Source organism: Pseudoliparis swirei, chromosome 3 (assembly GCF_029220125.1).
Source record: "Pseudoliparis swirei isolate HS2019 ecotype Mariana Trench chromosome 3, NWPU_hadal_v1, whole genome shotgun sequence".
Classification (NCBI taxonomy): Eukaryota; Metazoa; Chordata; class Actinopteri; order Perciformes; family Liparidae; genus Pseudoliparis; species Pseudoliparis swirei.
Window position 1 is genome coordinate 8,331,772 of NC_079390.1, and position 17,926 is coordinate 8,349,697.

General features: G+C 41.0%; 1 protein-coding gene across 1 annotated transcript; it reads left to right on the forward strand.

Annotated features, from left to right (window-relative positions):
- The first annotated feature begins 8,072 nt into the window (after nucleotides 1-8,072).
- Nucleotides 8,073-17,022, forward strand: LOC130191678 (adhesion G-protein coupled receptor G4). Its single transcript, XM_056411339.1, has 18 exons — nucleotides 8,073-8,143; nucleotides 9,012-9,157; nucleotides 9,311-9,440; nucleotides 10,686-10,786; nucleotides 11,020-11,224; nucleotides 11,299-11,464; nucleotides 11,599-11,739; nucleotides 11,839-11,967; nucleotides 12,092-12,137; nucleotides 12,211-12,314; nucleotides 12,874-12,995; nucleotides 13,210-13,478; nucleotides 13,896-14,010; nucleotides 14,334-14,412; nucleotides 14,803-15,004; nucleotides 15,480-15,581; nucleotides 15,761-15,925; nucleotides 16,426-17,022. The coding sequence occupies exons 1-18, from the start codon at nucleotides 8,127-8,129 to the stop codon at nucleotides 16,560-16,562; spliced, it is 2,376 nt and encodes a 791-aa protein (XP_056267314.1). The 5' UTR covers nucleotides 8,073-8,126; the 3' UTR covers nucleotides 16,563-17,022.
- The last annotated feature ends 904 nt before the right edge of the window (nucleotides 17,023-17,926 follow it).

Sequence of the window (17,926 nt, forward strand, 5' to 3'; positions counted from 1 at the left end):
ATGTATTATAAACTGGTGGTTTCCCTGTAAAGAGGGAAGTGTAGCAGCACACGTTGATGGAGCCTGATAACGGAAGTTCAACATGAATGCGTTCGACTGGTGGTGGAAAACAAAGTTGTCAAATATGAAGCTTCGGTTTTGTTAGTTTGGATGAAAAACAGAAGCCATGTTTTCCTTCCACAGATTAGCAACCGGCTAGCATTTAAAAAAAGAGATGAGTGGGAGTTTATTATGTGAAGTAAGCTAACTCTGGGTAAGCTGAATGTTGCCGACAAATTGGATAAATTTAGTAGCCACACTTAGTCACATGGAGTCCATTTCAATTGAAATACAAAGACTGGAGATTTTATGTTACACACACTTGACAATGTTAGCAATAAAGCCACTTGTAGCACGTGCTAGCAGTTAAACCGATAGCTTTGTTAATGTTCCTGTCTCCTGTGTAAATAAAGTTGATATTTACTGTCTTCTGTTGTGGCTCATGAATGCACTGAAGGTAATGTTCATTTAGGAGTCAACCCTTCTTTAGCAACCAGAACATTTGTCTTCTGGCCACCATCTACTGTGAGTAGCAGCACAGGGACTCCACCTCCAGGAAGCAGCTGCGAGAGGAGTCGAGTGGTGTGGACACACTGGAGCCGCCGGCCGGGTAGGTCTTCTTTCAATTACAATTAAACCACAATAACAAATGGCACACATTCATGTGGTCAATATCGTTTTTGATCAACTTGGTCATTAAATACAAATGGATCTTCAGTGAAGTAGAATAATTGATATCCAACTTGTACAGAAGAGAAAAACAAGCAGATGGTATTTATATATATATATATATGAAAACATGTATTTATTTATACATGTATTTATTTATATATATACTTAAGTCATATTCATTATTTATTCTAAGAGTAAAACTGTAGAAAGATAAAGATAAATAAGTTGCAAATGTTGTGAGTATTATTGAGAGAAATTGGGAATTTATAAAGAATTGTTTAACTTTATTCTTGCACTAGTGAATAATAATATCAACTATTTCCAAGTGTTATGACATTTTATGTTATGACACATTTTTTCTCCTCAAAATATGGACTTTTACTAATATTTTGACATCTTTCCATATGATTTTAATTGCATCTTAAGACCTCACCACATTTTCATAATATTGCTACTTTGCATACACACATACATATAAATCTGCCCTCATCCGTGTATTTTGTTTCTTTGATTTAAAAAAGGCTCAGATACACACACACACACACACACACACACACCATTCTCCAATATTCTGACTTTATGATGTTTTGTCCACTGTTTGGTCGTCCACACTGTTGTGTTATCCTCTAGGTGTTATATATATATATATGTATTGTATTTCCTCTTATAATAACTTTCTTTCGTAAACAGTAACCCTAACCCAACATAACAACAAAAAACTAATCAGAATGATTCACAATCTGACTCATAATTTTGCGTCCATATGTTTTTGGCTAAAATAGAAGTTTACTTTCACTAAAATAATTCTCTGATAAAAATGTTCATTTTAATTTCCCCATCATACCAGCATACAGCAGGGTTACTTTATTTAATATGGATTTCAAATGATCCATGTTGATGAAATACAAACTGCAAGACACTTTGCACATTATTTGCCAATATTACTACTTAAAGACAAAGATATAATCAGAAAAGGGACACAACCTTGTATTTAAAGTTGTCCTTGTGACAACGGGAACAGGTTCAAATACACGTAGTAATACTTTTTCTAGAGCCTGTAAAGAGGAAAATAAATATTGAGACAAGTACCATGTACTAAACTTTGCTCCACGATCTTTAGCTTTATGAAGTGATTTAGCTTGACATGCGCAGCAGTGCTGGCAGGAAGCAGTCTGTCTTTGTCAAAGCTGTGATGTCTTTGTGGGAGTCAATTACCTTTTTTAAACTTTACCTGCTTGTTGAAATGATATTCAACGCATCCTCCCCCCCCCCCCACCCTCCCTCCTCCACGCTCATACAATGTTTGCAGAGACAGGTTTGTGGTTCATCTCTCGCTCCGTTCACTTTGAAGTTGTTTGCAGTGTTGCTGGTATTGAAGGTCTGGACCAGGATTCACCTTTAGAGATCTTTATTAATGCAGGTAAGCACGTATTCAAGTCTTTCAGGGTGTTAACAACAACAACAACAACAAGATCAGCATTGGCACATTTTTGGGTGATTAAAACTTGAAATCATCATTCTTAAAAGAAAAGTTTATTAATGAGAACATTTTATTAAAGGTCTACATTTTATTGTTTAGTCATATATTTATTTTGCAGAACTTGTTTTTTTTAGTTAACACCCAACAATTCTTCCAACTGAAAAAAAAATTCTGAAATGAATTTACTCTGTTTCAGAATTGTGATGATTTCTCTTCTAAATATCCTGCATGTGTTCATCACTGTGTCTCTGCTGAGCTGTCCAACCACGACGCAGCACGGTACGTCCATCACTTTGGATAAAAGGGTCGGCTAAATAAATGTATAAACCTTCCTAAAATAATGGCATGTCATTTTTATAGCTTTTTCAGGAAATACTAAAAACTTGACCGCATATTGATCATATATGATACTGTGATATATTATACCAAAGGGGTGGAATCACATGATGATGTTATACTACAGGGGTGGAATCACATGATGTGTTCAACTGAGGATGTAGGCGATTCTACCAGAGGTGGCCAGTATCATGAGGAGATGATTTAGGCCAAAAAATATTTTTTGTAAAAATTACCTGGGCCATTATTTTAGGAAAGTGACGATATGTGAAACTGGTGAATAAAAATGAAAGAAGCCAATTTCTCATTCTACGCTAAGTGTTTATCTTTTGGATTACAACCTGCGTGCATCTGTGAGAAAGTCACTGTTCATTGTGAATAATTCATGGAATATCTAAAGCAAACAGAGTGCAGTCGTTAAACACACGGCGACGCACTTACATATACGATCCCTCTTCGTTATGGATTAAAGGTCAAAAGCTTGAAGCCAATAAGAAGCTCAAACAAATGTCAAACACATGTTTCTATTTTGATCGTTGTATATTATATATCTGTGCATGACATATTTCTATGATCAGAAAAAAACAGCAGTTGCAAGATTTCAGTGGGATCCGTCACATTTGGGAATTTTTCAATGTTTTCTGCTAAATTAGAAGTAATAATCATAAAAGTAGTTAACTTAATAAATAATCATTGGCTGCAGCTTTATTTTGATCAAAGTGTTATAAATTGAGATGTACCTACATACAGATGTGATGGACTTTAACCGTCAAGGTCTTCTATTAATCAAGTCAACTGTCATATAAGAAGAAGAAATTGTCTTTTTCATTTGACTCGTATTCTGACAGGGCGCCCACGTTACCCACAATGCAACTCCAACCGCCAACGAGCTCAATTTGAGATCGAAAGCAGCTTCAGAAACAGGACATTCACTCCCATGTGGTGTTCATGATTCCCTGCGTGTCGTCTGTGTCTCAGGCCCCCGGCTCAGTCTGTGGGGGGAGGCGGCCGACTTCACCTTCCCCGGATGCAGCCAGTGGAAGCTGAGGCCTCAGGTGTCCATCCCCGCCCTGCAGGAGCTCACGCTCTGCTTCAGCATGAAGTTCGAGGTATTGATGATGACCTGCCCAAGTAATTCCCACAAGGACGGCACAGTTATGAATCATGCATCATATTTCATTCACCACATCTAGACCACTGACGACTCCAAACCATGGACCGCCTTCATGTACACTCATCCCGAGGTCCAGTGTACTGAGCTGGGCTTGGGTGGAAAGAGGGATCGTCTAGTGGTCTGGCTGTTTGGGACAGAGTGGACCACCACGCAGAGGATGGACCTCCGTCCGGCACAGTGGTACTCGGTGTGCCTGACCTGGGCACACACGAAAGACCGGCCGGCCCTGTACGTCGACGGCAACCTGGTGAACATCACGACTGGTGGGTCAAGTAAGAGGTTACACAGTAAGGTTACACGTTTCTAAACTCTGTTGGGTGTTCTATGGGGCTGTTGAGGCCTGTATTTACACATTTTTATTTCTCACAACAATGTTTTCTATTCTGGTAAAGGTGTACTCCCATATTGGTTCAATGCGTGTTTATGTTCTTGTGCTGCTGGAGATCAGAACCGGTAGATTTATAAAAACATTAGAGAAAGGCACTGTGTTTGAGGTGGACTGGCCATGCAGTGTCAACATCCCTTTACTGCTTAATAAGGTTATTATAAAATTATTAAATAAAATAAAATAAATGATTATTATGATGGGAACTGGAAGCCATCTGGTTCATTGGATCCATGCACCCCCAGGCTACAGGTTCACCTCTGAGCGAAGGAGAGGCTAACATGTTCCCAGTGGGAGTTACTTATGCATGATGAATGGAGTGTTGTTGGTTCCTACATTGTCCTCCTGTGGCTCTGATTTCTCGCTGCTTCCTTCCTCCTCTCCTCCTCACTCCCGGTGTAGATACGACCCCCACCGCGACCCCCCCGAGCTGCCAACTGGCCCCCAACGGAACGCTTACTCTGGGTGCATCGCGTCGCCTGGGCAACGGGACGACTATTCCACATCCCGCCGCCGTGGGCAAATTATCTCTATTTCGGCTCTGGGACCGAGAACGGAGCAAACAGGAAGTGACATCACTGAATTGTTCAGAGGGGGACCTGGTGAAGTGGGAGAGAAACTACTGGGACAGCCACACCTGCGCTCCGCTTCCTGACCCCGGCCTGCAGTGTGGTGAGCCGATGGAAAACGTTAACGGCAATATGTTTTCTCTGATTAATAAACACTTTCTATCAAAAATAGATCAACCCTACATTTAACTCAGCACCTGCACGTCGCAACATGTTCAATATGTTCTCCTTTTCCCACAGTGTTGATTCACCGGTCAGTAATTCACCTTTAGGCCTAAATGGTCCGTCCGCTTCATCAAGTGTTTTACAGCTTTTTCCAGCCATAATGGTCGCCTCCGCGGCTGTCTGTGGTTTACTGTGTGTCCTCAGCCCTCAGAATAAATATTGACCCCCTGTCTCTTTGTCATGTTAAGTAAATATAGAAACCATTCTGTGATCAATAACATGACGATCAGGAGCATTAATCATACAGATATCAGAGGTTGTTATCCTCTTTCTGCAAAGCTGGAGCCGGCTGTTCACCTTAAAACTTCGCGTTGACATTTGTTGTCAACAAAAGGTCAACATGTCACCGATTCTGACGTACTGGCTCAGGAGAAGCAAATAACTGGTCTAGTTTTAATGTTCACGTTGTGAGAGTAATAAGATCTGTGGGAGCGAATATCATTACATCACCTACACCACCTACTTCAATCAAAACATGGAAGAATCACATTTCTTTATATTAAGCATATCAGACATATTTGAATATAGAGCTTTGTATTAAGGGAATGCCCTTGACAATAATAATAATGATAATAATAATAATAATAGTCTGCAGATCATACTAACAATAAAAACTGTTTCAGTATTAATATTAATTAATTCATGCACTTGAGTTCTACTTTTACACTTGAGATCCGATTTTGCTTTGTCGGTTTAATTTCTGAACAAGAAACGATATCTTGCAAGTGTTTTGATGTCCTTTACTTTTTTCTTTACCCATGAACACGTCCTTATGTTTCCTTTGGCGGTTTGGCAGAATGGCCCTTTTACGAAGTGACACTGAAGTTCGACATCATCCGTTCCGATGGGAACGACACCGAGATCTACACGGCCAGAGACATCGCACATGAATGGGTGAAAGAAGCAAACAAACACATATATAATATGTTTTTAAACCACAGATATTGCCTATTTATTAGTAGAAAGTGACTCAAAAATGTTATATACATTTTACTGAAACATTGAAACACTGACATGTTTTTTTTTGTAACTGTCACCCAGTGTGGCTGTAAAGATAATAGTATACGGTGTTATTGTGCTCACCGTAAATCACACTGGCGTTAACTGCTCTGTGCTGTTTGTTGTCCCTGCAGCTCAGAGCGGTTCTGCACCACAGCATCTATTTAAACAAAGTGTCTGTGTTTGAAGTAACCAGGTGAGAAAAGATCGAGGTTTATAACACGGACTTGGACTCCATGTAGATTGCAATAAAATATCTGTGAATGTCACATCAATCAAACCGTATTTTATATTATTTAACGGAAAAGGGGAACTAATGGGTCACAGAAAGACTGAGTTTCTCTGACCTCTTACGCAGATCCAGAGAAGAAGACAGGCTTGTAAAAGCATCACATGAAGACCGGCTGGTAAGTACGTGAGAGCCGGAACAAGCACAATACATGTTACAAGATGAGTTATAAGAAATTGCAGAAAAGTAATAGTCTGTGCACTATAGTCTTATACACTAGTTTGTCAACTAATACCTAAAACAAATCCAGTATTTCTCTTTTTACTCTTCAGGTGCACCGGACTACCTCTTTTAAGAGGTAACATGGTTCAGGTTTACTATTGTACTTGATTTCCATTTTTCTAAAATACAATAACATCTGATTTTGGCTTGGCAATGAGATGGTTAACTCGAGATTGCGGGATCAATCTCAAATGATATATTCCTGTCATTATAAAATGTATCTATATGCAAATGTTTATTGGTCAAAATTTATTTTGTTGGCATTAATCTACATTGCCGGAGCTTTAAATTCATCCCATTTATTCTCATAACTCTTCTGAGATGCACTGATTATACAGTAATTCAAAAAGTAATCTAAAGAAGATCACAAAAAAATATATGTATGTAGGCAATTGATTTAACTGGTCATGAATCATGTCCACACTAAGGCCTCAACATATATTTTAAAGGGATACCAGCCCAAATATGACTAAACCAGTGCAGCAGCGGACAGTAAAATCACTAACTCTCCCCTGTAGGTTTGACTGCCTGGTTCATGTGAACGTTATTCCCAGGGTGGATGTGGCACATGTCCAAAAGGAGATGTGCACGAACCTTAGTAACATCTACGATCACACCAGTGGTCAGTTTCAGCTGCGGGCGGATGCAGAGAGCATCCACATCACATCTGTTGGTAGGAAACAGTCTTCACGTCTCACTGTATGTGTGTTGCTTTGTGGAAAAACTCATTCTGGTTCACATAACGATTTTTAGAAAGTTTCTCCGATGTCACCGTCAGTCCAACTGATGTGGTGGGAGTCGCAACCACCACATTTAAAACCACAGCATCCATCACCTCCACTAGCAGCATCACAAGTGCTTCTACCGATGTGGCCTTAGCCACCACCATGACGACAAACCCTGCAAATATCTCCGGTCAGTCTGGTCCTTTACGGTCACAGAAATGCTCTCAATCACATTTCTGCTTGGATTATTAGAGGATTGTATGTAATTGTGTCTGGATGTTCTCTTCAGAGATGTTTTTTGAGGTGAAGGTGAATGTTTCCATAACGGGAGACTGTGACCCAGGACAGATTATTTCCACCTGGGTATGTCTGACAGAACAGAATTGCTCTTCAACTTTTAGGATCTTAACTAATATTTGTCTTCTGATCCTCCGCAGCTCAACTCCAGTCTACCTGACGACGTGATGGTGGTGCTTGACCTCCAGCTGCTCCCCAAAGCTCGAAGGTGCAGTATGTGATGTCGCTGCCACAACTTCAACGCACCATCCTTTTCCAGAAATATCACAGTCCGATTTCAACGTGAACAATTACAATGTGTGACTGATCTCTCTTCCAGACATCATTCCAAATCAAACCTCTCTCCATCTGACGGAGTAAGTAAACATCGGGAACAGCTTTGACAACACAAATTAAACTTGGAATATGATTTAGAACTATTCCTTCAATATAAAAATGTTTTTTGTAAAAAAGCTAATCAGTGTTTTGCTGAGGATTTAAGACTCAGGTGTAAAAGCCTTTCCAGTAAAACCTGCGATCTTCAGCAAATGTTTAGAAGTTAAATTGTTGAATACTATATTCAAAATAAGTATCAACTGCATATATTTAAATAGGCAGATGTAACATTTGGTTTGTTTTATTGGTCAAACTCTTGAATGTTCTGTCTTGAATGTGTTTATTATTTCCCTCCAGCTATGAAGCTATGTCAATATTTTGTATCTTTTCCAGGTGTTCATGTTCACAGTTTCAAGGTATGGATCAAGTAGCTCGACACAATTTCACTTATGTTACAAACTAATTAAACTGAAGAGATATTAATGTATGGGAGAAGAAACAAAACGTTGACTACATTCACAAAATAAATAAACTCTATCTTACGATCATACGATATGATACGATATGATTCGGTTTGTTCCGATGTGTTCCCGATATGTTTCCGATATGTTTTCCGATATGTTAAGATATGTTCCGATATGTTCGAATAAGTTCCGATATGTTAATATATGTTCCGATATGTTCGAATAAGTTCCAATATGTTCCAATAAGTTCCGATATGTTAATATATGTTCCGATATGTTTGAATAAGTTCCAATATGTTAAGATATGTTCCGATATGTTCCAATAAGTTCTGATATTTTAAGATATGTTCCGATATGTTACAATAATTTCGATATGTTCCGATATGTTCCAATAAGTTCCAATATGTTCCGATATGTTCCAATAAGTTTGGATATTTTAAGATATGTTCCGATATGTTCCAATAATTTCGATATGTTAAGATATGTTCCGATATGTTCCAATAATTTCCGATATATTTCGATATGTTCCGATATATTACGGTAGAAAAACTATGTGCTCTACTGCCTAATGCAGCTCGTTGCTTTCCACCTGCTGCTGTCATGACGTCATTCAATCTCCATCCAGGGAGCGTCTGTCATTAACATAAATTATTCCGTAATTCAGAAAGTAAACAATAAACTTTCCTGAAATTTTGATTTATCAAATAATAAACTTGTGGCTCTTACAATATCACTACAACGCTTCTATTGCCTGAAAAGTGATACCATGAGCAGCTCATATGGAGCTTTTTGCAACCCATAACTAACTCTCTCACTGCAGAGAGAGCTGTATTTTCCAGGTTCGGGTCATGACGTCGCTGTCAGACACTCAGGAAATAGAAGAGCAGATACAAGACCGACTGCTGACGCCTTATAACAATGGATCCATCTCCATAGCAACTGAGGACATAGAGATACGCCGAATATGTGAGGAAGGTTCAAATTCATTGCAAGATTTCACAGTATAAAAATGTAAAACTGAATAAATATTACTCTTAACAATTTATATTAAGCTATATTAATTGATGAAAAAAATCAGGTTGTCATTCTCTATTTCTACATCCACTCATCCTGTTTTAGTGATATTAAAGTGCAACGCAGCAACCCAGTACACACGGAAAGGACTGTTTGAGTGGCAAGACACTTCAGGAGGAAAAACTTCAACTCAGCCGTGCCCGAAAAACCCTCAGCGCTCCGCCACCCGGCTCTGGTGAGCGCAAGGACAGTTCGTTTCTTCATTTTTGATAACTGCCTGCTTATTTATAGCTACAAGTGCTTCACATATTCACACGGACAAAGTGTACACTGTTACATCAACCACTAATATACCTGACTGGGATGTCTTTGGGTTGTGAGAAAACCAAATAAGACCAACAGTCCAGGGTGTTTGAATACAGTGCTACTTCCTTGTAATAAATGGTTATTGTTCCAAGTATTACTCTTCAAATGTAAAGAAATTCTACTTTTCTGTGTTGAATGTATTTTGCTTTGATGACACAAAAGGAGCAAATACATTTGTTAACATTCAATATAGTTAATTAACTATAATAGTTTATCAAATATATAAAAAAATTATAATAAAATAATAAAAAGACAAAATATTGTAAAAAAAGAAATTTCATTGTATTCCTCTTTACAATTTCCTGTTCAAATAGAAGCATTTTAAAATATCTGCGATCTTACTTTAAGTGCTCAATATAAAATTTAATTTAATTTCAAAATCTATGAGCAAGAGTTGTCTACATTTAACACTGATGTTTAGTCCAAAGTGTTTTTTGTTGTTTTTGATTACTCTTCTCTTTTTTGTCGACTGTAAGTAGTAATACTTGCCTCCTGCCCGAGAAAGCTTACCACATTCATGCAAATGCATATTAAATATGCTGGTAAATTGACATTTTCTGATGTTGACAGCTGCCATCTTTTTTTCTAGCTCTCCCGCATGTTAACATGCATATTGATTGCATCCTGTCATTGCTGCTCCCTATTATCACTGACCTCATCACCTGCATACGTGCGTGTATCTAGCTGGTCGACACTGGCAACCTAAAATGAACACATGAATAAATACAGACCTATTTGGCTATTGATTTAATCCGTTGGTCTATATTTGGAGGATGTTGCTCTGTGTGCAGGACTCTGTGTGTTGACACAGTGTGACGCTGTTGTCTGATGGCTGCTCATGGCCTGTAGAAGGCTGTGCTGTCAAATCATTAATCGAGACGTGGGTGTCATTAATGATTGGAGTCAATCGAGGAGTGATCTGGATCAAACACCTCTCGGGTGTCTTCGGGATGCACGTACTGCAAAAGCAAGATTTGGGGAAGCATAGATTGCAGAAACATACCATCAAAATAAAAAATGTCAGTGGATCGCTTGTAAGATAAACACAAGATGAGGAAAAATAAACATATTGCAAAATCTCTCCCTGTCTTCTCACCACCTGTTTGCCTGACAGTAAACTGTGCCTCAGCACCCACTGGATGGCTGCACACCTGGAAGACTGCCTCCTGGTGGTGGAAACCATCCCTGATTTGGATCATGTCCAAGTCACTGCTGGTCTGTTTCACACCTTTTACTTTCCCTCTCAGTCTTTCATGGGTTTAATGATTAAAAAAATACCCCAAATCCACAATGACATCCCTGATGTATGCCAGCCACTGGATGTTACAGCGTTGCCTCGTCGATACCTGTTTTGCACATTTAATATCCCATAACGACAAATCAGTGGTCAGGACTTATTCCATGATGGTGCTGTAAAACATTCAACCAGTTGTATCATTAATCATCAGACAATGCACAGGACGTGGTGGATATGATTGAGGGTTTACTGAGAAACCACTCCACACTCAACTACCAGGAGCTGCTCACCGTCCTCAACAAGCTGCAGGACGTCGTCAACCAAAGTCAACTCACACTAAACCTGGGCCAAGCTCTCATCGACGCCATCTCTGACATCCTGGAGTCTGACAGCGACCTGCTGCCTTTCACCAACATGTAAGGACGGCAACCGGAGGACATTCATCTTCCCCGTTTATCATCCGTTCACCCTCCTCTGTGGTCCCCTCCAGGATCCTAAATATAACCGATGCGGTAGGGAACATGATGGCGGGCTTCTTCGGCTCCTTCACCCTGGTGGCGTCTGCCATTGCTCTGTCGGTGGTGGATGTCGATCCCGGACAGTTCAGCAGTTTGACATTCGGAGTGTCATCTGTCCGCGCAGGCAGAAAGCCTGAGGTTAGTGACGTCACAACAACAACAGCAACAGCAACTAACACTGTCCTCTGTCACATTCACTGGTAATGTCAATGAATGCAGACTACGGAGTTTAATATTAAAAGGGAATGAATGCCTTTCTCTTCATGTTGTAGATATTCATCAACAAGTTTCCCTTCAACGGCACGGTGGCGTTCATCTCCCTGCCATCCGCCCTGCAGCACAGCTTCCCACAGGGCAACCACAGCACGCCGAGGGTCAAGTTTCAGTTCTTCGGCATCCCAATGCTCTTCCAGGCACATGCAATATGAATATTTATTTGAAATATTATAATTTATTGTTATTATTTATACCAGTTATATTTAGAGATATATTTTTCTTGTTATTATTTCCAGAGCAGCCAAAAGGGGCAGCAGCGCCTGAACACCTTTGTGGTGTCAGCCAGTGTGATCAACGCCATCTCTCCCATCAAAGACCTGGATGAAGATGTCAAAGTCACGCTCCACCATCTCACACCCAACACAGTAGGCTGCGCTCTCCTTTTAAAACATGACTACCTGCTGAAGGACCTGAGAGTCACTGTTGCTGCTCATTTGATGAATGAATGAAGTTTGATGAACAGCTTTTTCATTTCCATCTCTGTTGAAGCTTCGTAAGAAGGTGCAGTGCGTGTACTGGAACTTCAATAAAAACAGTAGGTCCTGCTCTCCATGATCACCTCCGTGGTGAACTGTGTGATACTAACCGTCTGCGTCTGCCTCCCCCAGACGGACAGGGAGGCTGGGACGATCACGGCTGCAGGACGTACAACAGCAGCTCGGACTACACCACGTGCCTGTGTGACCACCTCACGCATTTTGGAGTTCTTCTGGTCTGTATTTGAGTATTTCTGTGACCAATAGAGAGACTGCAGTTCGTGGCTCTGGCCAAGGGGAAGTGGTTCAACTCAAATGTACCAGCAGAGGGAGATCAAAGCACAATATTTATTAACTCCTTTCAAGGGAAGTCTGACCCAATTCATTCTTTTTGATTCGCCTAAAGTCTTTGTGAGATGTATACTACCTTTTCTCTGGTATTTTTACAAACGGTAAAAGCCAAATTGCTTTGAAATTATGCCCAACGTTGAGATTGGTGATATCAAATATTTAAATACGGTATATCTAAGAAATAATGACATCTAACAGTAATATAATTTTTGACAGATTTGCATTGTAACATGTTCAAAAATATCACGGTTAAAAACTCCTGTTACTGAAATTGGCACTTTGCATGTAGTTCACACACACACACACACACACTAGAGTCAGCTCGTTATTTAAGTGCCATCCTTGTGTAAGCACAGGAGCAGTTATTCCTGTGCTCCTGTGTCTGTGAGAGTTATTTGTGGCACATTGTGGAATAAGTACACCTGTTCTTCCGTGCGTGTCTAGGATGTCTCCAGGACTCAGCTGGACGCGGCTAACGAGCAGATCCTGACCATCATCACCTACGCCGGATGTGGAGTCTCATCGGTGTTTTTGGGAATCACCGTCCTCACTTACAGCGCCTTCGAGTGAGACTCCAACCACCGAGTCGTTATGCATTACAAATGTGTCCGACTTGTTTACGTGCAGACTGATAACCCGTCGAAAGTTATTCAAGGTCACGTCAACACGAATGCAGATACATTCGCTCCAGACCGACATCTTTCCTTCATTGGATAACAACGACCATTTAATTGAAGTACAACCACATGAGCGCTCTGCTTTATCCCCTCTCCTGCTCAGGAAGCTTCGTCGGGACTACCCGTCTCAGATCCTCATCAACCTCTCCCTGGCCCTGCTGGGCTTGAACCTGGTGTTTCTGGTCAACTCCTGGATGTCCTCCTGGGGCGTATACGGCCTCTGTGTGGCCGTAGCCTCCATGCTGCACTACTTCCTCCTGGCGTCGTTCACCTGGATGGGTTTAGAGGCCGTCAACATGTACTTTGCTCTCGTCAAAGTCTTCAACGTCTACGTGCCCTCTTACATCCTCAAGTTCTGTGCGCTGGGATGGGGTTAGTCCTGAGCTGGAGCCACTTTCATTTTGGCATTTGTGCCTCGACCAACAGTCCAGACCCTTTGGAAAGCTAGTGCAGGGCTCTCTGTGTCAACAGTTTAGAAATAACACGATAATAAGAGAGAGAAAAAAATACAACATATAAAAGAATATACTATACAGAAGGTGGTAATATGTACAAAAACAAGAAAAGTGCTAATATGTACAGTTTCAGATAGTTTTAAATTATAGCTAGTAATAATATGTCACATTGCACATGATAAGTGTAGTGAGGTAGTGATGGGTTATTACACATATTCAAACTCTTCTAACAGGACATTGGTTTTTGACTCGATGTTTCCGACGTGTAAGTCAATAATTATAAACCTGTCTCGATGACTATTTGCTGTGAAAGTGTGTTAAACTCTTCCTCCAGGGATTCCCTTGGTGATCTGCACCCTCGTGCTCATCGTGGACAGAGAGGCCTACGGCAGTCGCCTGCACACCGGCGCCCAGCTGAGCCTGGAGCCTCTGGACGACTCGGACAACTTGTGAGATTTGCTTGGTCTCGTATTCGTATTCCATTATCGTGAGGCGGATTTGAAGACAGGTTTCAACCAGCGCTCCAAATCTTGTGTCCAGCATTTAAACTTGAATGTGTTTTTCAATGAGCATATATAACATTTACATGTATAAAATACATTATACACATGGTTTCTCATGTTTTCAGCTGATAGTTCAACATGCTCTCTCATGTAGAAGTGTCAAACTGAAAGTCATATGACATGAATTGTTTTAAATGTGGTAGTGAAGAGTTTAAAGTCCCACTTACTGCTTATTATCACTCTTCTCATTCAAACCTTTGCTCCCTCAGCTGTTGGCTTCAGGACGATGTGACGTTTTACGTGTCCGTCGTTGGCTACGCGGCGCTGGTCTTTCTCTTCAACATTGCGGTAAATCATTTCAGCATTTTAATTCAATTTCATGGTTTAAATGACTTAAAAACTAAGCCATGTACCATTTAACTGGTACATACACCAGTATTATCTTTATTTTTAGACGGAATCTATATAGGCCTACAATAGGACGGCGCTTACTTTTGATATTGCTAGAAAGAAACAACAGTGTATATACTATTTTTTGTTGTTGTTGTATACTTAACATTGAATAATCTCAAGATCAGGCCTTGCAGCCTAAGTAGCCTGGCATGACTCCGTATGAACAATTCTCAACAATCCTCCATCAAATCTCTCAATCAAGGCCACTTGCATGCTTATCTTTAATTACATGATTGTTTCCATGTAATTGAACTGCTCTAAGCCCTCGTTTTTAATCTTTTTCAGGTTTTTGTGGTGGTACTGATCCAGATTCGCCACATGCGAGACAACAGACCGGCTGGGACCCGCAGCGGCCTCATGCAGGACCTGAAGGGAGTTGCCAGCCTCACCTTGTTGCTGGGACTAACATGGGCGGTTGGCTTCTTCACCTTCGGGCCCGGCAGAATAGTTCTGCTCTACCTCTTCGCTGGACTCAACACCCTGCAAGGTTGAAGTGGCTTTCTTGCTCAGATATATTCACCGAAAGCCAAGCTGCATCACGTAGATCGAAACATGGAAGCAGAGTGGATGTGCTTCACGTCAGGACCGTTTCTACACCTAGTTTAGTCTTAAGTGGCGCGTATGAGTGATGTGACGGCGTATACGTTGAGTGACGGTTTGCCAACCTCCAGAGCAGCTTTCCTCAACAGTCCACCTCACGTTCACACTTCAAAAGAAATGAGATTTTTTTAAAAAGAGAAGGGAATCAGGCTGAGTGATGCAACTCTTTCTCTGCTACCTTTACATCGTCTGTTGTATTGCGTTATATCTGAGAGTGAGGCAACAAAAACCCGCCAGTCGTTACTTCTGGGACGTGCCTTGCTCAAGTGGACTTTAGAAATAACTGCTGAGGGATAAAACACGAGACAAATCCGGGTCCGATCTTTGTTCTCCAAAGCTCATCAGCTTGTTTTGCATTGCAGGACTTTTCATCTTCCTCTTCCACTGCCTGATGAAGGAGAATGTGCGTAAACAGTGGAGGATTCACCTTTGCTTTGGACGTTTCCGACTGGATGAGTACTCTGGTACGGCAGCCCACACGTTGCAGGGCGTGATTTAATAACTGCAAGCTACTTTTATGTGGACTTGGAAGATATATGTCGTAATCACCGTTTGTGAACGCAGAATTACCCTCGTGAGATTAATCAATCACAATGCCGTCAACTCTGGGCTTGATTTATGTGTTTTTGGTGTTGTTGTCCAGAATGGAGCAACTCTGCATCCGTTGGATTTACAGTCAAACCCAAATCAAATCCTCCCAGAGCACTGGTACCCTCGGTGTGCTCAGTCAAGTCCAGCTCCACAGCCAGCACTTCTGCTTCCTCCGACTCCAGCCAGAGGAACTCATCCTGCAAGAGGCCAGACCTGGGTACGGCGCACACATGCTTATGTTATTCATAACCATCTGTTTAGCAACACTGGCATCATTTTATCACCCTGACAAGTCAAAAAGATGAGAAACAATGATAGAAAGTTCCGCAGCGACACACCATTGAAGACTAAATGTTTTAGGAGATAGACAGCAATGGGTTGGGTCTCGTCTCTTCACGGCTTCAATCAAATCTTATAAATCATCTCGTTAAGATTCACATGAAATAATGAGAATCACAGTTTTAGTCAGACATAACGGTCCCTCGGCTGCCAGAGTCCCTGTGAAGGTCACTGCATTTATTAATGAGACCGCACTGGCGTTAAATAATTACACGAAAGCCTTGGTAACCGAGCCTGAAAGGAGATAATTGTTATTTCCTTTACCATCCGACAGCTCAATTCAAGTCGAACTCCAAGTCTCGAATGTTCAAACCACACACGAGAAAACGTCTGTTTTTCCGCATCTAAATTGTTTCCGCGTGTTCAATTATCTTTTAGGCCTTTTTGTGAATTCCCTGGCTCTCCCTCGTGCCCAGAGGAGATCCTCGGGTCCAGAAGCTCCGCCTCCCCAGAGGGAGGTGACCCCGACACCTGGATGGGAGAATCACTTGCTCGGCCAGCAGGAGCAAAGATAAAGCACACAGGACCAGACACGGGCATCTGCATACAGACACACGCAGACATGCAAATCCCAAGTCATGAAATCTTGAAAAGAAAAAGAAAAAAAGCCACATTAACATATACATTGTGCTCCAATAAAGAGATATGAAATTAATTCTATTGTATTCCAGCTCCATTAGGTAATTTTACCATGCAATTCTATCGTTTTGTGATTTTGCTAAATATTGTAAAAGAGCCTGTAATTATTTAGACATGAGTAGTTGCATCCATTCCAAGGGAGAGTTGGTTGCCAAGCAACTGGTGAGTGGAGCCATGGTGACAATGGACTGTGGTATCATAGTTTGTATGAGGAAATACACATTTTAATTTAAGATGATGCAAGGCTCTCTGTGTTCCCTTTTCTCCTTGATTTGTGACCGAATGTGTGTATTTGTATGGGTTTAAATAAGGAATTAAAATACTCTCTTTCCTTCATCCCTTCAATAAGAGGATTACCACGCCATCGTTGAATGGGACCGCTCTCTTGTTCATGTAAATGCTGACACCTTTGAAATGATAAACATCGGATGGAGCAAAATAGTCAAGGTGTTCAATAAGCCACTGGCTTTGATCGGGAGCATCTTAGAGACAGAACTTGAATCCATGAACTTCTCCCCAAAGAGCTTGACAGATAATATTCATGTGCATATCCTTTGCTGGTGTTTTTATATTGACTGTATGACTGTAACTCCTGCACAGTGCATTGCTAAACAAGAGGCGGGCAACACTGACTAGTTCTTGCTAGCAGAGGTTTTTAAGGTTGAACTAAACAACTTTACATTAAAGTGTCAATAGACGCAGCCGAGCCGCTGCAGGTGCCGTTATTGTCGGTGCTGCTGTCAAAGACGATCAGACGGCGGCTCTGTGCGCCGGACCAAGCCTTCATTTTCTCTGGAGATGGAACCAGGTGGCAGACGGACATGCAGAGTGAAGGCTTCTCGGGAACCAATCTAAATGCTGATGGTGTCATGTTTCTATCGTGATTACACGGGGCAATCAATATTTACTGTCTCCTGATGAGTTCAAAGACAAAAAGCTGCCACTTTAAGCAAAATGTGTAAAACCCTGCTTAAGATTGACACACAACACTGTACTGTCAAATTATCAGATACATACAGGAAAAAGATACAAAATGTGAGACTAAAAATTGTTTTAATTTTAAATGGTACACCAGCAATGGCATGGGGAGGACGCTTCCCTCGTTAATTTATTTGGGGAACAGGATTCATTACCTTAACCCTCCCGTTACCTTTAGGGTCAATTTGACCCCATTCAATGTTTAACCCTCTTTTTACCTTTAGGGTCAATTTGACCCCATTCAATGTTTAATGTCGGTGTT